The sequence below is a fragment of the Marmota flaviventris genome, chromosome 15, assembly GCF_047511675.1.
Source record: "Marmota flaviventris isolate mMarFla1 chromosome 15, mMarFla1.hap1, whole genome shotgun sequence".
NCBI lineage: Eukaryota > Metazoa > Chordata > Mammalia > Rodentia > Sciuridae > Marmota > Marmota flaviventris.
The window spans coordinates 25,971,021-25,984,469 of NC_092512.1; the positions used below are offsets into that span (position 1 = coordinate 25,971,021).

At 29.2% G+C, this 13,449-nt stretch overlaps 1 protein-coding gene and 1 non-coding gene across 4 annotated transcripts in view; both read left to right on the plus strand.

Annotated features, from left to right (window-relative positions):
- Csmd3 (CUB and Sushi multiple domains 3) overlaps nucleotides 1-13,449 on the plus strand; it is a 1,133,871-nt gene that overhangs the window by 573,586 nt on the left and 546,836 nt on the right. For all 3 annotated transcript variants that reach the window (XM_027947308.2, XM_027947313.2, XM_027947317.2), the window contains one exon: nucleotides 697-809. In XM_027947308.2, the coding sequence (XP_027803109.2) occupies nucleotides 697-809 (113 nt within the window). The remainder of the gene's footprint in view (nucleotides 1-696; nucleotides 810-13,449) is intronic.
- On the plus strand, nucleotides 8,992-9,096 carry LOC114106533 (U6 spliceosomal RNA). Its single transcript, XR_003585213.1, has one exon. It is a non-coding gene; the product is annotated as a U6 spliceosomal RNA (small nuclear RNA).

Here is a 13,449-nt window from a genome sequence, read left to right on the forward strand (position 1 = left end):
ATGCCAGGAAACAAAAAGTAATTTCCCTCCTTATGGTAAAAAATCATGCATTAGTAAATGAAAATTTATTAATGCTTAGATTCAGTTATACTGCTTCAAACTAATAGCATATTCTTTAAATATAAATAATTTTATTTACCAAAAAAACATATATGACATGGTTCAACCATAATGTAGCCATTATATAGGGTATAGTGTAAGTAATATAAGTTTAATCTCTGTTATATCACATCAGTATTGCAAAGGGCTAGATTATATTGCCTGTGATTTTTCTTTTGCACAGTATTTTAATATTTTTCACAGTATTTAGAACAAAACTCTGTGAAACTTTAGTATTTAAAATCAGATACATTCTTGGTGCTAAAAAGTACTTGAAGATTTTTATATATAGTTTTTTTTTCCTTTTTGTTCAAAAGAAAGTATAAGATTCTCTGATAGTCTAAAATTTAGTAATCTTGCCTCAGGAACATTAAAGATCTAAACTAGTAAAACATATAAAATGGTATTTTTAATGATAAACCTTGATCACTAAATTGTGTAATTTGTCTTTTCTGTTACATCAACACATAGATCTGTAAATTTATCTGACAGTTTTTTTTCCTAGCAAAGAAAGTAATAAGATACATATCCATCTCATAATTTTCATGCACAAAGTGTGTTAATAACCCAACTTTCCCTTCTTTGTTTCTTTTGTAGGTTGACTGGAAGCTTTGTACCAGACCTTATAGTGAGCATGAGTAGCCAAATGTGGCTGCACCTTCAAACAGATGAAAGTGTTGGATCTGTTGGCTTCAAGGTTAACTACAAAGGTAATGATGAACTATTCCTGTGGGAAATATCTTAATACCAACAGAGAACACTTTTAAATTTCAAGTTTAATTGCCTCTACAAAGTTAAAAAGTTTTCCATAAAACAAATGAAAATACATTCCAACAAAATAATTCCCTCTTTAACTATAGATATTGGTCCTGATTATGTTTAAATAAAATTGTTTTCTCTTTAAAATGTGTCTATTTATCATTCCATACTTCTCTCCCTATTGATTATACTACTCCTGTGATTCAGTCACTCCAGACTGCTAGCCTTTTCTTGAATAGAACATGCAATTTTATATTCTAAATAATTGCTGGGCAAAATGCCTATTAAATACTTCAGTGTAACAGAAAAGGACTTCAATCCCCAAATATTCCAGTATATTATTTTCTTAAATCCACTAGTAATTCTGTCATATCAAATACATGGTCATAGTATTGAGTTTATTAACTCCTGTATAAATCCCAGACCACAATTTTTGCTACCCATCCCATGACTTGATAGAAATATAGATTAATGAATGATTAATTCTATGTTAATTATAAGATCCTTTGTTCTATTTTAATTATTAGGAGATAGTTATAAGCCTTATGAAATTATAAATATCTTTGACATGTGTCAAAACTTTATTAAATTCAGTATATATACATATTAGAAATGCAAATTTATATTTTTGATGGAAAAATATGTAAATATTAATAAATTCAATTAAAATCTATTATTTAAAAAAGGAAAATGTAAAAGATCCATCAGACTATTATGTGGCTTGAATTTATTACTTCTATCATAGTAAAAATTATTCCCTATCAAACAAGGGCTATTGAAAAATTATCTTATTGCATAATAATAATTTTTAATTCTTTTTTCAACCACTGTCATGCCTTTGTGTCTGGATACACTGAGCTCAATGCATGATGTTGTCAGGGAGACAGGACACATTCATTCTGTATATTTTACTTGTGACTAAATTTGTACTACATTAATTTGAAAAGCTCAGGATATCTGTGTGAATGTTGGTTTTAAAAAATACTTAGGCTCATTGTAAATTATATATATATATATATATATATATATATATATATATATATATATATATATATTAAATATATTCCTCCTCCATTTAAAATCCATCTCTACTCCCAGTAAATAAAACAAGGTTATGAAATTGAAAGAATGGTCCCCTTATTTTATAACTGTCTACTTGATTTTTTTTTCTCTTCCCTTGTCCCTCTAAAAGCTCAAGTGAATTTGGCCTTCTTACATTTCTTTTATGTTTATTATTTTTCACCCTGAGGGTTACCTCTCAGAAAATCTATAGTAGTTTAAACCTTAGAACCTATATTAATCATTAATAGCAGTACTTCAACAAGAAACATAGTTATTAAAACTCTTGATCAGTTTATAGTAGCAGGGGAGCTTTATTGATATTTATACAGTCCCTCAACAGTTCAAGAGCTGGAAGTACATTGTGAAGTGTCACAATGAAGCATTATTTTATTCTTTCTGCTCAGGTTTCAGCAAAAGTAATTTTTTAAAAATCCCAAGGATCAGCATAAGTGTCAGATATTGATACTTTTAAGAAAAAAAATTCATATTTCCTATTCTGTGGCACTTTTATTCTTTACCCATCATATATATATATTAATAAACTCTGTATCACATGTACTATATATATATGTACTATATATATATCACATGTATATATATATAAATAAACTCTGTATCACATGTACTATATAAGCAGACAGGAAATAAACTTTCTTGTCTTTGTATGTGTATAACAAATGTCCCTTTTCTTTCATCATAATTATATGTTCAATTAAACTGTAAAAAGGATTTTTACCTTATATTAACACATATATGTTAATATAAGGTAAAATATGTTCTAACAGCTTTAGTTTACCTTTATTTTCTTCCTACTGTAAAATTTTTATTTTTGCATTTTCCATAATTTAAAACATGGCACAAAGTTGAGTCAAGGTTCATTTTGAGAAGTTTCAAAATTTGATGTGCAGATATCTTCAGCAACTTCACCTACTAAAAATAATTTCCATAATTACCTTGCTCTCTCTTGAGTGGTGTGTTGGTTTTTAAAATGGAACACCTGCTAAAAATTTTTTTAGATCTGATCTAAAGATATCTCTTTTTTGTCATCTTTAAATTTCACATGAGATAGTATATCTCTTCTAAATTAATCATATATTTTATTGCATAGATTATTAAATTTTTAAGTAACTAGATTTGATAAAAATTTTTAAATTTTTATCAAATGTAGTTACTAAAATATATAAATTTTGATTTTTACAATATGTTTTGTTATGTTTTGCTAATTACCTAAAATAGAGTTTTTGAAACTGGACGTTAAAGAAATTAGGAGAGTAAATAAAATCTTCTCTTAGAAAACCAAAATAGAAGAAGAGGTTAAAAGTTGTTGAAATGTGGATGGGAAGGTTGTTACTGTCGATCTTCAGACTGGTTCTCATTCTCTATAAATGTAAGAAGACACATAGGAATCCAAATAACAAATTTTTTAAAAAGATTGGTCTGTGTTATAATAGACTGAGAAAGAAAAATTATCTATGAATATAAAGTAATTTATAACTATCTGGTTATCATTAACTTTTAGAACCTCAGCTTTAATCTGTGATATTATCTATATGCTTTTCTATGTTATTTCATGGTATCTGTTTCAAAGTGTATGAAAAAAGCAAATGGCACAAATCAAGATAAGTCTTTTATTTTAGTTTAATTTTTATTTAGTTAGGATTCATTTAATGTTTATCTTGTGCATGGTGGAGTCCTGATTACTGTATCCAATAGAAAAAAGTGAATAAAATACCACCAGAATCTGGAAAAGTTAATAATATCTGTAGCTTGTTAAAATCAGTAACATTTATGTTGAGTACAATAAGTCAATCCTGATTTATAGGAGATCCGTGTGTTTGCCATAACTGTGATGCAAGGTGTGACACTTTATGTTCCTACTAAAATCGAAGAATAACCTCACTATCCACCTTGCACCATTTCCCTTCAAGACATTTGTTTTGTTTGCTTGTTTTTATATCGTCATTATTCAAATCCACATTAACCAGAAAGGAAGCTAGTGTTCCCAATAAATGCATTAGCATCCATTAACACTGCACTACTTTTTGCATGTATTCTCATCTTCATCTTAGAAAGTCTAAGGAACATTAAAGACATAAATAACAATTGCTACAGCTTTGTATATCACAATCATTTTGTCTTCATTAACTCATTAAATCTCATTAAGATTTCATGAGGCTAGGAATTATTACTAATTTTCTCAGATGGGAAAAATGACTAGGATGTAAGCACAACGATGATAAAAAGTTTAGTCTTACTTTGTTCACTGTTATATTCCCAGAACTTACTGCAATGCATAACATAGTAAGTGATCAATAAATATTTCTGGAATACTTGGTTTTTTTTTTTTTTTTTTGCTTGTTTTGGGGGATTCTGAGAATTGAACTCAGAGCTTCATGTGTGGTAAGCATTTGCTCTACCACTGAGCTACATCCCATCCCTTATTTGGGGCATATGTGAATGGATGAGTGAAAATTAACAATAGATCATTAACTGCCTGTAGAATATAGCTGCAATTCTAAGCTTGCTGACTAGTTTTTTTTTTCCATTATGAAACAATATATTCTAGATGATTTAGAGTTTTTTGAGAAGCAGAAACTTGAGGTCCTAGTCAGTGTGAAGAGCATAAGGCACCAAAAGATTGAATTAAACTGGGTTCCCATTGTCTCACTTGCTACACATAAAAAAAAATGCACATGCACGTGCATGCACATATGTACACACACTATGACAAAAACCACCCAATTTCCAATAGGAGGTGACTATGTTGTTACATGGTATTTTTCAATTGAAAATCCATGGAAAGTCTGAAAAGGAAAAACCCTTAGTCTTTATAGAGTTCTAAAAGTGATACCTCCTCTTTTTAGAAATTAGACATTATATCGGTTTAACTTTCTGTTGTATGAAAACACATATCCTCAACAACATAGTTTTAATAGCAAACACCTATGAGGGGTATCCCATGCCATGTGATTTTGTAAACACATGCAAGGTTTCATTTAATCACTACAATAACCCAATGATAGGTAATAATATCATCTCTACTGAAGAGATGAAGAAATCCAGGACATTAGGTTAGGTCATTTGTTTCTATCACTTATCTAGTAGGTGGTATAATGAGACTCTAAATTCTGTAATTTTAATTGTTGTTTTTAAAACAATTTATATTATTTCCATAAATTTTAGCATACATTTTAATTTATTTAGATATTAAATTTTGAAATAACTCTCAAAGTACATAGCCAAAGTGTAAAATTTTGATGATGCCATCTGGTTTTATGGAATGACCTACAATTTTAAAATGGAACATTTTCATTAAAGATGCTTATTTTTGTTAAATATTTAGACTTCTTAATTTTTATGATTTAAAGTGAACTCAGAGTCCCTGTGCTTCATTACAGAGATAACACATTCTGTTATTTTGTCCTAATCCAAGACTTTTAATGATTAGGACACATGCTGAAATAAGATGGATTTATACCCAAAAGCTCCCCTCCACATCCATCTTCCCTGACTATATGGTATATATAACATGAGCAAGAAAAAAGCCTGTTTTATTAAGCCTCTATGGTTTCTGAATCAATTTGCTCATGGAGAAACATAGTGTATTGTAACTGATATACGACGTAACTTTGTTTACCCTTGATCAATTTTCTTTTTGGTTATCTTTTTATTCTTATCAAATTGTAGGTACTTTTTACACATAAAGAATATTAACACTTAGTTTATCATATACATTGTAAATATTTTCATCTAGTCTATATTTATCCTACGCAAAAACAAGTTTTCCCCTTGCTTTTGTTCTAATCTATACTGCTATTTCTTAAAAATGGCATGTGGATTTGTGTATGTCATGTGCATTTTAAAAGATTTTTTGTTGGAGTTACAGTGTATTTCCTTATTTCCCCCACCCACAAAAAATTTTCATACTTTAATCCATCTGTAATTTATTTTTTGTATTTTGATTGATGTTTTCTTCTAGATGTAAACATTATTCCACCAACAACATTATTATTAGATCATGATTTTCCAGAAAAACTGAATATAACATAGATTTCACATATACTTTAATATATTTAACTAATTTTTTCTACTAAAATCTTGTTTTTCTAATGTCACTATTTTGGGGTTTTATTTAATTAAAAAAAATCTTATAACCAAAACTCTTTGCTACTACTTTTATACTTCAAAATTTTCATAACAATTCTTGTACATTTATCTTCTACTCATTTGAAAATAGTTTTTTGACTTCCACAATAAAGCGACTTGAAATTTTTGTTAGAAATAGTTTCACTACTCTACGTTGTATACACCAGATATATGAAAAATTATGTTCTTTATGTGTAATATGAATTGAAATGCATTCTGCTGTCATATATAACAAATCAGAAAAAATTTAAAATATATATAAAAATATTGTCATTACCCAGTTACTCAGTTTCCCCAAATTTGCACACTTGGGCTATAGTTTCTTTTGGGCTGGTTCCATAAAATGTGTGTTTGAACAACTTTGGTAGTATCACAGAATGATTCAGGAAATTTTTCAGTGCTGTAGATAGTTCAAATAGCATAAAAGTTACATGACTTTTCCGCTAAGATCCTATCTATAAAATTATCTGGAAATTTTTGCTTAAAGGTAAATATTTGAGAAATTTTAATTTTTTAAATATCTGTTTATATGTTTCTTAAAGCCTTTTTGGATTAATGATAAGTTTGTTATAAAACATTAAAAGTAATTTTCAAGTATGTGAATATTTCATATCTACTTTCTAAAAATTTTTTTTAAATGAGGAGAAAAATAATAAATAGGGGAGCTAGGGTTGTGGCTCAGTGGTAGAGTGCTCGCCTAGCACAAGGGAGCTCTGGGTTCGATCCTCAGCACCACATAAAAATAAATAAATAAAATAAAGGTAATAATAATAATAATAATAATAATAATAATAATAATAATAAAAAATACAAATGGAGATGCAACTCAGTAGTGAAGTGCTTGCCTCATATTTGCAAGACCCTGGATTCCACCGCTAGTACTGCAAATAATAATAATAATATTATCATAATAGTTTATTTATATGTATTTGTTTATGTTGAAAGGGCAAATTTTTCTTACTCACTTTGCTTACATCAGCCTTTCTACCTGCCCACTAGCCATCCTTTCTCTTTGTTCTAGTGATTGAACTATTTTAGACTTTGATGAACCTTTTCTATCCCAATTCTGTACAGCTCCATAGGTTTGGGCTAAACTAATCTAAACTCCCTTTGATAGTTATCAGTCAGGATCTGGGACAATTGGTACAGATTCGGGATGAAAGAAAATCTCTTTTCTGAGGTTGTTAACTGTAAGGGTCATTTCACTTGGTGCTACTGAGGGTCATCTTTTGTTATCTTATATCAATAACTTGCAACAGAGATAAGGAAGAATGGACAAATAGAAAGAAAAATATAGTGTTGTGGACATAATTGAAATCCCTAAATTTAGCACTCCCTAAAGAGAAAACTTTTCCTTGGTGTTCCATTTGTGTGAAGCTGTAAACTTTTACTTAAAACATGTTGAGTTGGAGGAGGGGGAGAAAAAAAACACAATCAATCAATCAATAAAACATGGTGAGTTCAGTTTCTGTTTCTAAATGAGACTGACAACTAAATGAGCTCTGATTAACTCACTTGTTATTTCTTTGTTTAATTCTTTCAATAAGCAAAAAGGAAGCTCTATATTATACTTCAATGTTTTGGGATGTATTTATTTATTTTCGAAATGTGTTATCATGGAAATATACTAAAAATGGGCCTCCAAAATTATAGTCTTAGAGAAAGGAATACTTATATTTGATTTAATTAATAGTTAATACACTTTTTGGCTAGTTTTGGGTTTTGCTTTTTTCAAGAAAAAAATATGAGGATTTCATAATTATCTTTTGCTCACATTATGTATCTGTAAGGGGCATTTTTTTAAATTAAACTTACCATCTGTGCCTTAATAACATTATTTATGAACCTTAATAACATTATTTATGGTCTTATTTAGTTTTATCCTTGAATTGTGATTGAGGTGTTTTGAAAATAGCACTAATCCTTCAATTCTTTTATGAATAATTATGACAGAATTGTTTAGTTATCACCCATGTCATACTGTGGTAATGAAAAAAATTATGTGATATCTTTTTCTTTCTCCCTAGAGATTTCTGTTATAGCCCAGAAAAAAAAAAAAAAAAAAAAATATATATATATATATATATATATATATATATATCTGTTTGATAACCATATGATTTTATATAAATCATTTTTGTTGAAAATCAATTGGAGATATATATATATATATATATATATATATATATATATATATATATATATATAATTTTTGTTGAAAATCAACTGGAGATATATATATATATATATATATATATATATATATATATATATAACCCTACCCCTCACATTTTTTTAAATGATATTGAAAAAATTGCATAGCCACATCCTGAAATAAACCAAAACATCTCATCTCTTGTCTCACTCAAATCAACATGAAATGAATTGTAGAAGTAAACCTAAAACTATGAAACATTTAGAAGAAAATATAAAAGAAAAATCTAACTTCTTTAGGGAAATTTTTTTAAAGAAAAGAACAAAGCATATTATATACTGAATATTTGTGTCCCTCCAAAAATCATGTTGAAGTTCTACCATCAGTATAATGAAATTTAGAGACAGGGCTTCAGTGGAAGTAGATAGATTTATATGAACTCATGACAGTAGAGTCCTCATGATGAGATTAAATCCTTTATAAAGAGGAGACATCATTAGAGAAACTGTGCAGTCTTTCTCTCCTTCAGCCCTCTGCTAGAAAGAGAAGTCAGCCATCTGCAGGTTAGGAAGAGCTCTCACTGGAACATGACCAGGCTTATACACTATGTAGATTAAATTTCTTTTGTTTAAGCCATCTAATCTAAGGCATTTTGTAATATCATGAGCGCATACTAAGACATTATAGAAGAAAAAAATTGGCAAATTAGACTTGACCAAAACCAAAATCATATGGTTATCAAAAGGCACTGTTAAGAAAATGAAAAGGCAGTGTTCGCCTTGGCAGCACATACTAAAATTGGAACGATACAGAGAAGATTGGCATGGCCCCTACACAGGGATGATACTCATATTCCTGCAGCTTTACATATTAGAAAAAGAAAAGAAGAAGAAGATATATATGTTATATATATTATATATATATGCTATAGAATGTGCATTCAGAATATATAGTGAAATTTCAGAAATCAATAAAATAAAGCAAACAACCCTATTAAAATGTGTAAAGTGATTGGACACTTTACACAACAGATACAGGCCGGGCATGGTGATTCACACCTGTAATCCCAGCAGTCAGGGAGGCTGAGGTAGTAGGATCCCAAGTTCAATGCCACCCTCAGCAAAAGCAAGGTACAAAGTAACTCAGTTTGACTCTGTCTCTAAATAAATATACAGGATAAGGTTAGGGATGAGGCTCAGTGGTGGAGTTTCCCTAATTTCAATCCCTATTACCCCCCACCAAAAAAAAAAAAAAAAAAAAGGCTGAGGATGTGGCTAAGTGGTTAAGCACCCTGGGTTCAACACCTGGTACCCACCCCCAGGGGGAAAAAAAAAAAGATACAGAAGACTAAAATGTATATAAAAATGTTCACCATTATTGTTTAAGGCAATATAAATTAAAATTACAAGATACACCACTACAATAAATTTTCACACATATTTGTATAGTGGTAAAATGATGATATCTGACAAAATATTTATTTGTGTCCTTGTAATTTTTAGTACATGGCAACAGAAATCCTGCACTATCTTTCATTGCACTCCCACAGTACTGTAATTCAAATGGATGATCCAATAAATACACCAATCTGTAATCTGAGAAGGATCTATAATATTCATGTAAAACCAAAGTAACTTTATATTAAGAATTGCCATATTCTTAAAAGGTAATTCTTAAACTTTTAATTTTAAAAATATTCATTAAAGCAGAAATATAATCATGAACAAATAATATTTTTCAACACTTCATTTGAAATTTATAATTCCCTCAAAGTTTTTATGCATTATTTAGTTTTCTAGTGCCATAAAATCAAATTAGTGAAATAAAATATGTAAGACATAGCTGTTTCATTGTTTTTTATTTAAAAAATATTTTCTATTTCTCTATATTGTATCCTTTAACTAAAGTGAAAGTCAATATAAGGGGCTGGGGATGTGGCTCAAGCGGTAGCACGCTCGCCTGGCATGTGTGCGGCCTGGGTTCTATCCTCAGCACCACATACAAAGATGTTGTGTCCGCCGAAAACTAAAAAAAATAAATAAATAATAATAAAAAAAAAGAAAGTCAATATAAGGAGATCAAGTCTTTTATAGAACACACTTTTATGATGTTTTGATATTCTTTTTATAAAAGCATTCTGTAAACAAAAAATGAAAGTGATATTTAATTATATAGCAATTAAACTAAAATTTCTAAGTTCTTAGAAACTAAATTGTTTGTCATTTACTAATATAATATTAGCATGTACCAAAGCTGTATTTTTGTAAAATTAAATTGGAGTACAAAATCATTTATGTAAATAACTATTTTCCTCTGGGGTGCTCCATGTGCATCACTGATTTAATATTTATAATAAGGACAATTTCTATATCTTTAAAAACAAGGACCTTAACCTAAAGTCTCAATTTTCTTTTGGTTCTAACATTCTTTTATTATTTTTTATGAATTAAATATTGATATATCCACTGTACTGTCCAAAAATATTAGTCACTATTTATACATTGTCATAAACAGAGATACTTTAGTAATATTTTTTTGGAATGCATTCTGACATAAATTTCTCTCACAGAATTTTTTTCATATTTAATACCTTACTCTCTGGTGATGATCTATGAACACTTATCCAGGGAGTCCCTTTGGATTTGACCATTCTTGTGTCTTTTGCTATTTCTTTTCTTTTCATATCATTCCATTTTCTTTCTTGAAATGCTGTAGTTTGTAAAATGAGATTTCTCTTGCTCAGGAAAAATTATAAAGTCACATGTAATATTTTGTGTGGAATTTTCATGATAACATTTCAATCTGCTTCTCAGAAACAGGGCATTTATGCATGACTCATGAAAACTATTATATTTGAGCAAGATTTATTATTTCTGTTCTTGTTCTTCATTAGCTTAGAGGTTTATTTTACTTTCTTTTACATTTAATATATCAAATTCCTTCATAAAAGTATTGCTTCTAAAACATCTAATTTAACTTTTTTTATCCCAATCTGCTGTAAGAACTAAAACTTTTCTTTCTATATGCACAGAAGTAAAATGATTGACAGTATAATATTAAGAGTTGTGTCAACTTTAAAGAATTAATTGAGTTGCAACTATATGCCAGACATTGTGAAGGGGATACAGTACACAGCAAAAAATGAGACTTAGTCATTGCTTTTAGTTTAGTAGGATGAAGACTGACACTTAATAAGTAATTTTAAGTATGATGAATACTAATAATGAAAAAACAGAATGTGCTTTTTGAAGACTATAAGAAGACTCCTAATGCAGGCTTCAAGATATGCTTTCCTAAATTGTGTTCTATATATGTACTAGAAATTGCAATGCATTGTGTTGTCATATATAACAAATTAGAATAAATAAATAATTTTTTAAACAAGATAAGTTTTTCTTAGGAGGTGAACTTGGAATGAGATCTGAGGCAGAGTAGGAGTTACTGAAGTAAGAACTCAGCAGCATAATCAAGTTGTGCAGATGAGAACAAGTTTCAGTGGAGGAGCTTATAAAATTCTAGGATGTAGCAGGAGTAGAAAGGGAGTGCACTGAGGAGTAGAACCTGTCATGATTTAAGAGGGGGACCATGTATGAATGGGTCATGATAAAAGATGTCCATTTCCTTAGTGAAGACAAAAAAATCACTCCTCTCCCTTACTAATAGGCTAATTTCCCAATTTCTCCCTTAGGAAAAGAACCAGTATTTATTAAAATAATGCAATGATAGATCAGAGAAAATGGAAGATATTTTTGTGATAGTTCATATTCTCAAATAATAACATTCAATATTGTCAAAATGTTATTTTCTTAAAACTTGATCTACAGATTCAACATAATGAAATAAAAATTTCAGTGGGTTTTTTTTTAGATATCAACAAACCAATTTAAAGTTTAAATGAAGAGGCAAATTTTACCTAAATGAAAAAATAAAAACAAAAAATATATAAATGCTAAAAATAAGAGGCATAATACCTAGAGAACCCATCATAATATTGAAGAAAAATAACAAAGTAGGAGGACTGATACCACCTGCCTGATACTGCCCAATATCAAACCTTATAAAGCTATAGTAATCAAGAGAGGGGGAACAGGCAGTAGAATAGACAAATGCAACAAGGGAATAGAAAAGAAATTCCGATATAAACCCAGGTTACTGTAGTTATCTGATCTTGACAAAGGAGCAAATCCATAAGCCTAAAGTAATATAAATCCTTTTTAACAAATGATGCTCAGGCAAGTGGACATATATAGACAAAAACAAAAAATAATCTAGATAGAAGCTTTACACCTTTCATAAAATTAAGTCCAAATATATTATAGGCCTAAGTATAAAACACAAACTATAAAATTTCTGAAGAAATAGAGGAGAAAACATAGATGACCTTCAATAAGGCAATGACTTTATAAATATAGCAACAAATGTATGATCCATGGAAGAAAAAACTAACAAGCTGAATTTAATTAAAATCAAATTGCTGCTTTGCAAACTACAATATCAAGAAGATGGGAAGATAAGCTATGATTAAAAGAAAATATTTGCAAACAAATACTTGTGCTAAAGGACTCTCATCCAAAATACTATAAAAATAAGAAAAAGGGTAAACTGAGTAAGAAATGGGAAATATGTATAGATATCTCACCACAGGAGATATATAGATGTCAAGTCAGCATATGAAAGTATTTTCAACATCATGTGGCATTAGGGAACAGGCAACAGAACAGACAAATGGAACAAGGGAATAGAATATAAATCCAAGAATAAAAAACATGTTAAAGAAGTCATCTGAAATTGACAAAGGAGCAAAGTCAATAGAATTGAAGCAAGATATCCTTTTTTGACAAATAATGCTATAATAAGTGAGCATCCATAAAGAATGCAAATGAAGATATATCAGGGAATTGCAAATTAAAATAATGAGATACTACTACACAGCTATAAGAATGGCCAAAATTTAGAATATCAACAATACCAAATACTGGCAATGATATGAAACTGTAGGATCTGATTCATTGCTTATAGAGATGAAAAGTGGTACAGCCACTTTAGAAGACAGTTCTTAAAAAACTAAACATACTTTTACTACATAATTCAGCAACCATACTCTTTGATTTTTACTTAAATGAACGAAAATGAATGTCCCCACAAAACCCTGCACATGGATGTATGTAGTAACTTTATAGTTCCATTCATAATTGTCAATACCTGGAAGGAATTAAGTTGTTCTTTGG